This window comes from Prunus mume, linkage group LG2 (genome assembly GCF_029339155.1).
Source record: "Prunus mume cultivar Tortuosa linkage group LG2, ASM2933915v1, whole genome shotgun sequence".
NCBI classification, from domain to species: domain Eukaryota; kingdom Viridiplantae; phylum Streptophyta; class Magnoliopsida; order Rosales; family Rosaceae; genus Prunus; species Prunus mume.
Window position 1 is genome coordinate 7,650,614 of NC_142699.1, and position 10,967 is coordinate 7,661,580.

Genomic DNA, 10,967 nt, shown 5'->3' on the forward strand with positions numbered 1-10,967 from the left:
TTGTGAAAACCCTTTGAAAAACCATGCAACCCTTAAGAGCGTGATGTTGGGAACTTACAATTACTAATCACAAGAAGCCCTCCTCAATTTCAGGGTGATGTTCCAACAGAAATTGCATCAAATTACTTGTCTACACATCCTAATTTATATTTTATGGGTAACTAGCAGATAAAATATTATTAGGTTTTGAGGAGGATATGCTTGATAGCATATGCTGATATTTTGATCATCTAAGTGTAAGTCCTCAACTGGAATTACTCCAAAATTCGTCCATTTGATTACAAATGTCCTATAGAAAATATAATTCAAAGTATCAAAATTCTTCCAAAATATTAACCAAAATATACTAAGAATAGGGTTAAATATATAATATAAAATCGACTCATCATTTACCAACGGACAAAGACAAGGATTGACCACTTCAACCTTTTCATGCTTTGCCGGTTTCTAACTCATCTTCAACCTTCAATGTTTGGTCTCCGAATTCTTGGTCCACTCATCTGCTTCGTTTGAAAGTGCCCTTTTTTTTTCTTTTTCTTTTTCCTTTTTCCAAGAAAATATAATTGGAAAAAAAAGTATCATTAAACCAATATTATATATAGTCTATAAAAATAAATTTATACACTCGTCATACAACTGTTTTGTAATTTATAAAAACCAATATTATTGGCTCAAATAAGTAAAATTATGTACATTTTAAATAGGATCGTTGGTTTATATCAAGATAATAAGATTTGTAGATTGTTAGATATATTTGTACGAAGGAGAAATTCAAAAATATAAAACAAATTATTAACTGAAACTTTGGTCTATGAGGTATTTCTCTTCTTGTTGCAATATATTCCGAGTTCAAATCCTCCTTGCTCCGAAAAAAAAAAGAAGACAAACAATCTGATAAACCAATAGTTGTCCTATTTGCCTTTATACGGCACCGTATTGTTGCAATCACCACAACGGAATTTCCGAATTAATTCGAAGGACGAGAACGACAGCGTGAAATAAACGCCCACGTCACGGAGATGCAAGAGAGGCACGCAAACAGTGGGCCCAAATAACTAACATTTCGTGACCAGCATCTAGAAAAAACAAAACCACCCATACAATACAAATACAATCCGTTTCTGTGCAAGCCACTCCCTCCACTTCCACCACCACAGCAATTCCGCACGCAGCTCATCAGTTTCGCGCTCTATTCGGACTTTCGTCGAACACAACAAGGACTTCCATTACTGCGTATCTTCTTCGCTCTTAGCCACAGAAACAATGGCTTCCGCGCTCGATGTCGCCACCGAGAAGCTATCGAACCTCGGCATCGACGCTTCCCCTCCGAATCTTCAGAAGAATCTCCACCTTCTGACCGCCGAACAGGTACGTATGGGATTATTGTTTTTGTGAACAATTTTGATTGCGTGTTTTTTTTTGGAGTGGTTTTGAGTGGGATTGTTGGTGAGTTGTAGATTGAGTTGGCGAAGATCCTGTTGGAAACGGGACAGACTCATTTGTTTGAGCATTGGGCGGAGCCTGGTGTTGATGATGAGGAAAAGAAAGCTTTTTTCGATCAGGTTTGGTGTTTTTTTTTTGTCTCTATTTGCTTAAAAGATGACCTTTTTTTTGTTTTTTTCCCCCGGATCTGAAATTGAATTTTGTTTTGCAAATTTGGAGGCGTTGGATCTAAGTTACAGTTCGATACTCTCTGTGTAATCACCGTTTCTTTCATATAGCGTCCATTTCAACTCAATTGAGCAATGAAGATAGAGGAATGAAAAATGTTAAATCATATATATGATATGCTTTGGAACAAAGTTGGTTTTATAGAAAATTCAAAAACCAGAATTTATTCATGATTTAAAAATTGTAATTAAACATGCTAGATAACACCATTGCCTTAAAAGGCAGTGTTTCTGGAAAATGTTGTTTTGCTGGTGGGTTCCGATACTATTTTATTTTATATTTTCAAGTTGTCTTCTGATTGAAATTCACTACAGGTGACTCGGCTTAATTCAAGCTATCCAGGGGGTTTGGCATCATACATCAAAACTGCTAGAGAACTCTTAGCCGATTCAAAAGCAGGAAAGAACCCATTTGACGGCTACACACCTTCTGTAAGTGTACATAGGTCTCATTTATTTAAATATTATATACATTGGATAAAGTTGATGATTCTGGATAACTGGTATAAAACCATTGATCCATACTATATCATTTGATGTCACTGTGCTATTAATATTGTTTATAGAACATTGGTTATTAAATGACTTCTGATCGACAACATGAAACTTGATAGACTGATACTTGAGCAATGACATTTCAGGTTCCAACAGGTGAAACATTGACTTTTGGTGATGACAGCTTTATCAGTTTTGAGGAGGCAGGTGTTAAAGAAGCTCGGAAAGCTGCATTCGTTCTCGTTGCCGGTGGGCTTGGGGAACGTCTGGGATACAATGGGATTAAGGTTTCTAATTCACTGTCAACTATGGTCACTCAGTTTTTCTGTCAATTTTAATACTTTCAAGCGCATTGCATCTCTCAAGACAACTTACAATGATTTTTTACCAATTATTTCTGATGGTTTTATCCGTACTCTCCTTATTGGTTTTTTTTTCCTCCTCTCTAGCCTCAAGTGTCTTCTTCTTGATTTGCATCTTTGCCGTGTAGCACCTTCCTTCTGAACCAAATATCTTCTTAGTCAAGCAGGCTCTAGCCTTCTTTGAGCATGGTCAGGGCTCAGATTTGATTTTCAAATCATTTGCTCATATTTTTAATACTGATGCATTTGCACTTTATTCAGTCCTCAATGTAGTATTTCTGATCTATTGTTGGCATTCTTGAGGTGTACTAAATTAATCTTATGGACATATTTCTTGACCAAACATTCCCATGACATGAAGCAATGTTGGCCTTGTGGGCAAAGTTGAACATCTCCTGTGATTATATCAGGTTTTCATTTAATAATAGCTTGCAATTAATCTTACTGGGTTAGATAAATGCAAGTAGCTTGATGTCAAAACACATCTTCTTGTTGATACAAAAAATGCCAAAGTACTAATGGGGCTGATTACTTATTGCCACATATTAGCTTGCATTAAACTAGTGCCAACATGTGTAACCTATTGTTTACATTTTGCAGTTGGCTCTTCCAAGAGAAACCACAACAGGAACATGCTTTTTACAGTATTATATTGAATCAATTCTGGCTCTTCAAGATGCTAACTCTAAACTTGCACCACCAGGTTTGTCACCAGCTCAGTATCACATAGTATGTGGTTAAAGTTTGTAGGATGCTAGTGCTACCTTTAATGTTGAGATGCTCTTTCCCCATTTCTACTTTATAGTGTCTCATGAATATGAAATACAAGATCTTCAAAAGCCAATGTCAACCTCGAGCTGGTATGAGAGCAGCATTCTGGAACCAGTGATACAGGGTTCTAAATTTAAACTTTAGTCCTTTGCGTTAAACACTTCATTTGTGTGTGTGTGCTTTGTAACACGGGACTGTTACAGTGTTTGACCATGACCCCTAAATACTAGATCATCTTAGAAAAATGAAAAATGAGAAAGAAACAAAGATGAAATATTAGAAAGATAATAATAGGGAAGTTTTCTCTTGGATTTATCATGCATAGGAGATGATGAGGTGCCAGTCGGCATAGAAGAGAACATGGTACCATTGCGTGGAACCCATCCAAGTTTCACATATAACTTTTTCTCTATTTGTGATGTGAGGAAAGAGCAAAAGTTCCCTCTACAGATTTGTTCTTTTTTTTTTCATGTCCAACACTAGCACTTAATGCTGATGTGGGACCAATCTCAGCATGCTTAGATTATTATTATTTTTTAATTCTTACTCTCTTATTTTGCACCAGAAGCACATAAAACCATGCCAGATACATGGTGAGATTAATTATTTGATGTGGCATAGGTTTCTAAGTATTTGGGTTTTATTTAGGAAAGGCAGTTAATTATTGTGAAGGCAATTGTTGTGTTAAATTTCCTTGTCTTTTCAATCATATCAGTGTTTCTTTTCGAATCTGTAGGTGAATCCCAAACAAAAATTCCTCTGGTTATAATGACATCGGATGATACACATTCTCGTACACTAGAGCTTTTAGAGTCAAATTCTTATTTCGGAATGGAACCTACTCAAGTCAAACTTCTAAAGCAGGTACGTGTGGTCACTACTGAGTTGTTGAAGAAAACTCATTCTAGATGTTATATGAATTCTCTAGAATGTTACAGGAAAAAGTAGCATGCTTAGATGATAATGATGCCAGGCTTGCAGTGGACCCACGTAACAAGTACAGGATTCAGGTAACAGTTACTCATACATGTAACTAATCATTATATTTCAGTGACTAAGGGTTTGAAGAACTTTGTTATTTCCTTTTCCCTAAGTATTCAATTTGTCTGTTTCCTCTTCTGTTTCTCTTTTTGGTAGACCAAACCTCACGGGCATGGTGATGTGCATTCACTACTCTACTCTAGCGGCCTTCTAAATATTTGGTATGTCATTATTCATCATTATGGAATGTGCACAACTGCCACCCTATGATTTTACTTAATATTTATTATTGTAATTTATGATTTTGGTATCCTAGATTCTAAAAATCAAGAGATAGATGTCAATTGGTCTTCTGTGTGTGCTCAAAGTTTGCTGAATAGTGTGGTTATCTCTCACAATTTTTCTGGTCCTTAGTACATTTAAAGCTACTAATTATTCTGTGACTGATGATACCATGATATGTGATTATTTATCATTTTACAGGCGTGAGGCTGGTTTGAGATGGGTTCTGTTCTTCCAAGATACTAATGGACTTCTATTCAATGTAAGTTGCTTTAATGCTTTCCTCTTATTCTTTCAAGCCATTTGAGGAGTTGTGGTTGGATGTATAATCAGAACCCTATCTTATTATATTTCCTAATTTGTAGGGAATCCCAGCGGCATTGGGTGTCAGTTTTACCAGACAATACCATGTTAACTCCCTAGCTGTGCCACGGAAAGCAAAAGATGCAATTGGAGGAATTACCCGTCTTACTCATGCTGATGGTATATAACACAATTCCTTTTCCTTATAACATATATTTTGATAATCTTCACAGTTTTAGGATTTGAATTGCTAACTTGTATGATGGCTGCCATTGTGTGCAAAGTTATTTTCAAGTGACTTTGGTTTAATTCTGATTCAGTCTATTCCAGTTCACTTTTGTTTTACTCCATACTTGGTGATTTAAGCATATGCTTTTGTTTCCCTTGTTGTACAATGTTTAACCAATGTATGAAGGATGCTTCCATATTTCAGATGAATCAACCTATTCTTGCCACTCTTTTTCTTTGTTTTGAAAGTTCATCTGATGTCTGGCTGTGAAAATGAATGCCAATTACATCTTTGGGATTTATATTTGAAACTTCTTAATTTAGTTCTACCTATAGAGAAAACTAGCACTTGGTTTCACCACTCATGAGACAGTTCCATATTATGGCACTTTTCTTGAACATTTGGATCTTTTAAATCAGGAGGAAAAAGATTACTATAGATTTTAAGATGTTTGCTACTTGTACTTAATATTTCCTTATGTAGAATGTAGATGGAATTTGGCAGATGTGTATATGTATGTCTGTATGGAATTTTTAGATATCTCCAATCTACGCTGCTTTCTAAAACTTTAGTCTCAGTGTCCCCTAAATTTGTGTCTAAACCATGGTATCTAACTATTTTACAGTTATGCTTAAATGTGTTTAGTGTAAAAGGTTATGTAGTTGTCACATATGTCTTCATCTGCAAAACTTATTTCAGGGAGGACGATGGTGATCAATGTGGAGTACAACCAGCTTGATCCACTGCTTAGAGCAACTGGGTATCCAGACGGTGATGCCAATTCTGAGACTGGCTATTCTCCATTCCCTGGGAATATCAACCAAGTAATCTTCTGGCCAGATTTTCATCTCTCTCTCTCCACCCCCCGTTTCTAACCATCACTAGTTTTATCAAAATTCCTTATATTAGTTCAGAGAGAGGCATCTATATTTAAATTGTGTTTCTATTAACAGTAAATTGATAATGATAGAAATGTGCATTTATCTTAAAACTTCCTGGAATTCGTAGATATCATCACAATTGATATCATTGATAGTGACCAAATTTATTTTAAAACATTAAAACAGTAATTTTTTTATTTTTTCATTTGCAGTTAATTTTGGAACTTGGTCCATACATTGGGGAGCTCACAAAAACAGGAGGTGCCATAAAGGAGTTTGTTAACCCAAAGTAAATCTCCACTTGATTAGAACTTCCCATATTTCTGCTGCTGTGCTTCTATTGTATTTTGTTAATTTCGTGCATAAATCAAGTTTTGAAGATATTAGGAGTTGCATTTACATTTGAAAATGGTTCTTTTAGCTGCATTTTTTTTCTTTCCCAAAGTCATTAAAATCACACTAGTATAAAATGTCAGTGTGGGTACTTCAAATCTTTTCCCTAGGTAATAAAGTAAAATTATTTATTTGCAAGTAGGAGCTCCTACTGATTTTGGATGATAAGGCATTATAAAGAAGTTAGATTCAGCATTATATCAGGATGGAACTGTTGCTCCAGAATTCAGAATGAAATACCTTTTTCTTCCAAATCTTGACATATATGATATATTCTTCATTTCTCTTATTCTGTAATCCTTTGCTTTCCACTATAGATCATCCTATCTAATATTTCTGATCTTGCTGCAGATACAAAGATGCTAGCAAGACTTCATTTAAGTCCTCGACTCGGTTAGAGTGTATGATGCAAGACTATCCAAAAACTTTACCTCCAACTGCTAGGGTGGGATTCACGGTAATGGAACCATGGCTTGCTTATGCACCTGTGAAGAACAACCCTGAGGATGCTGCTCGGGTATGGAAATTAAGTACCTTGTTTCCAGAGATTCTTTTTATGCTGTTTTACATGCTCAGCCAAATTTCTGACAATCCATGTTAAGAAAGAATTAAAAACTCTGCTGCTGAATCCGCCTTTTACCATAGCAGGTTGGTGTTTGGGGTTGCCAGTTTGATTTTATTTCTAATTATATGCTTGAATCTAACTGAAGGTACCAAAGGGAAATCCATATCATAGTGCAACTTCTGGAGAAATGTTAGTTTATCGTGCAAACAGCCTTATTCTCAGAAAGGTAAATAGTAGTAAGAATAGTATTTTGACATCATGATGCTTAGGTTTCTTTTATTGTTGTGCTATACCTTTTCTGGAATACTTGGAGGATGGTGCATTAGCTCTTTACAAGTATCAATTTGGTCTTCTTCCCCATGGCTTCTAGATGAGGAAGCTCAGGGGAGCTGCTATTCTGATTACCAGACTATCATCCTCAGTATATGATTGTAATCACTTTACAGAATAATACCACTATCAAATCAGAAGTTAGGTATCCAACCTGTGCTTCACAACAACCCAACAAGAGAAGAGCCTCCCCAATTGAACCATGACCTAGGGTCACTTTAGGGCTGTTTGTGTTTCCATTTATTTGGGTAGTCTTGCATTCTACATGTAGTGATGCATGCACGGTTTTAATAAATGTTGGTCTACATGCATGCATAAGAAATGTTCAGTTGCTGTAGAAAACCATCAGTGCCTCAATAGAACTAGTAACATGATCTAAACCACAGATCTACAGTGAATTCAGTGATTCTCTCTCTCAGAGTTTGAATTTGGGTTTCACTTTTATGTCTTTCAGGCCGGAGTCCAAGTTGCTGATCCAGAACAACAGGTGTTCAATGGCCAAGAAGTAGAAGTGTGGCCTCGTATCACATGGAAACCAAAATGCGCTATCACTTTTACAGGCATAAAAAGCAAAGTCAGTGGAAGTTGCTCAATTTCTCAGAGATCCACATTGGTTATTAAGGGCCGCAACGTCTTTATAAATGATCTCTCCTTGGACGGGGCTCTTATTATTGATCCTGCTGATGATGCAGAGGTATGTGAAGAATCTAAAATTTGATTTCAAAGTTACAAATTTGCACAGATTGGTCAATATGACAGACTTTAGTTTTTATTTTTAGAATAAATAAATATTACTTCCTAACTACAGATAAACATGCACAAGTTCCACGTATGTAATCAGAATAAGCTAAAATATCAGCAGCATTAGCAAATCCCCTAGCCTGTGCTAAATTTTCGCATATTGTAAGAGTTACCATGTATATGCTCTTCACAAATGCTGCCTGCAACTCAAATTTGTGAGGGCCCAAAAACATAAGTGTCAGGCTATCTTCATATCCTCTGAATTTCTTTGGTGTCTAAATCAACTCACATATTTTCCCGTTTTGCAGCATTACTTATCCCGTGGATTTATGTTTTCAATATAACAGAGGCATTTTAATTAAAAAGAAGGAAGTCTCTCTGTAATTAAAGCATATGGTTTTGTACGTTTATATAATGTCACCTTTTAACAGGTAAAAGTGGAAGGTTCAGTTCAAAACAAGGGCTGGGTCCTCGAACCTGTCGATTACAAAGACACTTCGGTACCTGAGGAACTGAGGATAAGGGGTTTCAGAATCAACAAGATTGAACAGCTGGAGAAGAACTAAACAAGTGTTATTGTGATCATGGCATGGAGAGCCTTGAAGGTGATACTTATTCATAGCCTGAATTTTTTATTTTTTATTTTTGTTTATTTCCTTTACCCTTTGTAATTTGCCATTACAAAATTGAAATGCAATATATTTTTCTACAAATAATTAGTTTGGCTGTCAGATGAAAATGTGGTGTGGTTTTTCTAAATTTGATTTTCTCTTCTTCTTTCTCTATGAGACAGAATAATTATTTTTTGGTACAAGCGATGGTCTAAATTGAAGGGAAGGGGGAGTTATCACACACACACAACTAGATGTCATGGGGGTTTAAACCTGGGACCTCTTGTCTGCAAGTTAAGACCATTTTCCGTTCGGCTAAACTCTGTTGGCGTGAGACAGAATAAATTAAATGATGGCATTTCTTGCAATATTCTTTTATGTCCGTACTAGGACCACATATATTGATTCCTTCTTTCAGTATATGGCTCGCAAGAGTTCAATTATTTTTTGTATTCGTTACGTGATTCTCATTTTTAAATTCCATGCTTCCCTCGTGCCGTTCTAGAAATTGTCTTCAACCTTTCTTTCCCCCTTACGAAATGAAATGGAATCATTATATTTAAGATCTATCCTGAACCTTTACTCAATTCATGTTTGCTGATGACTTTTATTTATTTATTTATTTATTTGGCATTTTATATACAAAATTATTTAAATCAGTCGGTAGTTTCTCATTCAACTTTATTATTTCTTTGGGCGGTTATGGACGGTTGCTCAATTATGTCATGCCACCCCTACATGTCAAGGGAGAAAACTTGGTGAGAATGTCTCTTAAGAGATGATTAATTATGTGACGAGAGACATGTGCACAAATTATTCCTCGAGTTTGGAATCTTAGAGGGAGCGGTGTTGGGTTTAAAACGAAGGGTCATTCATGACTAGTGCTTGTAAGAAAATGAGTTACAAAGTTAAGTCTCTCTATTAAGTTTCCGAATCCATGATTTCCCCATCCCGAGTAAATGCACATATCATAACCCTACTCTCAATTGGGTCTAAGAATAAACAACAGAGGTAAAACTTCAATTGGGTCACGTCTCAACGAAAGCAAAAGGAGAAGAAAACCGGTAAAAAAGTAGACTTTGACATTTCTCAAGTGCCAAGCCGATGAACAGAAAGAAAGAAATTATTGTCATGAACTCTGTGGACTGACTTTGACATGCAGCGTTTCTCTGACGAATCACGATAGTTGAAAATTATTAATGTGCGTATGTTTCTCTGACATGCAGCGTTTCTCTGACTCTTTGTGCATCCACAAGACTAAAGGCGTTTGAAAGTGCTTATTTAGAAAGTACTTCTATTTATAAGTGTTTTATTATAAAAATTTAAATTTTTTATAAAAAATTAAAGTATTTTAATGGAAAAGCAACTGAGAGTGCTTATTGAAAAATTACATAGTAGATACTTTTCAAGAAGCTTTTATGATCCAGAAGAGCTTTTAAACTTCTCCGTCAAACACTGTCAGAAGCATTTTTCAAAAGCATAAACATTCTTAAAGTGCTTTCAATTATTGACCTCACCTCACCTCACCTCTCGTATCTACCAATAGCCATGTGTCCCCTCAATGACGCCAAAGCGAAAGATAACCTTTGTCCTATATATTATAATTATTGTATTATTGCGTGTTACTACTTCGACCAAAACAAAGACTACCAAATAAGAAATAAAATAATTTTGGAAAATAATGATAATAATTGTGAAGAAGAAGCATGATACACGAGTACAGCCACGATATAGTTCCAATTTTTATTTATTTATTTTCAACCACAGATTAATACCCTCCCATTTCTTGTTCACAAAACAAACAAATACAAAATAGATCTCCGGGACCCCCAATGATTTTTTTAGCTCTAATGGTAGAGTATGTGGAATGAGATGGTTTTTTTTTCCTTTCTATACAAGAGGGAATCAAATCTAAGACCTCAAGTAGAAGAATGTTCTTAACCACTTAAATTATAAACTCCTTACGTGAAATGAGATGAACTAAAGACCGATATTTAAGATTCACTCATTCAATACACACCTCTAGTAACTTCTAATAAATATTTTTCTGGGTTTTGATACCGTCTTCTGGAATCCCAAATATGAAGATGAAAAGAAACTTTCATAGAGATGAGACAATTCCACTTGTTGGAATAATTTAAAACTAACAAGCAATGGAATATCATTACCATATAGTTGCTTTCAGGTACCCCAACCAACCACGAAGCTTCATGCCAAGTTCCTCGACCATTCTCAGCCGCACACGAGATTTTATTTCAGCACTCATTTGTGTAAACACCCGTACAAGCCAAGTACAATCCGACGCAACTTCTAATATTCCAAGTCTACCTTATTTATATAAGACCATGCCAAC

The 10,967-nt window shown here is 35.7% G+C and overlaps 1 protein-coding gene across 1 annotated transcript; it reads left to right on the top strand.

Annotated features, from left to right (window-relative positions):
- Positions 1-1,049: 1,049 nt before the first annotated feature.
- USP (UDP-sugar pyrophosphorylase) lies at positions 1,050-9,183 on the top strand. The gene is made up of 17 exons (XM_008221347.2): positions 1,050-1,368; positions 1,458-1,562; positions 1,986-2,102; positions 2,312-2,452; positions 3,128-3,230; positions 4,035-4,162; positions 4,237-4,308; positions 4,436-4,500; positions 4,763-4,823; positions 4,927-5,044; positions 5,793-5,917; positions 6,187-6,263; positions 6,719-6,884; positions 7,078-7,158; positions 7,717-7,956; positions 8,435-8,608; positions 8,797-9,183. The coding sequence occupies exons 1-16, from the start codon at positions 1,264-1,266 to the stop codon at positions 8,567-8,569; spliced, it is 1,839 nt and encodes a 612-aa protein (XP_008219569.2). The 5' UTR covers positions 1,050-1,263; the 3' UTR covers positions 8,570-8,608; positions 8,797-9,183.
- Positions 9,184-10,967: the final 1,784 nt, after the last annotated feature.

Excerpts from the sequence above, each read along its gene's own strand:
- USP (XM_008221347.2), top strand. The coding sequence starts at position 1,264 with ATGGCTTCCGCGCTCGATGTCGCCACCGAGAAGCTATCGAACCTCGGC. Across the intron at positions 3,231-4,034 it reads CTCTAAACTTGCACCACCAG|GTGAATCCCAAACAAAAATT; the intron begins GTTTGTCACCAG and ends TCGAATCTGTAG. Across the intron at positions 7,159-7,716 it reads ACAGCCTTATTCTCAGAAAG|GCCGGAGTCCAAGTTGCTGA; the intron begins GTAAATAGTAGT and ends TATGTCTTTCAG.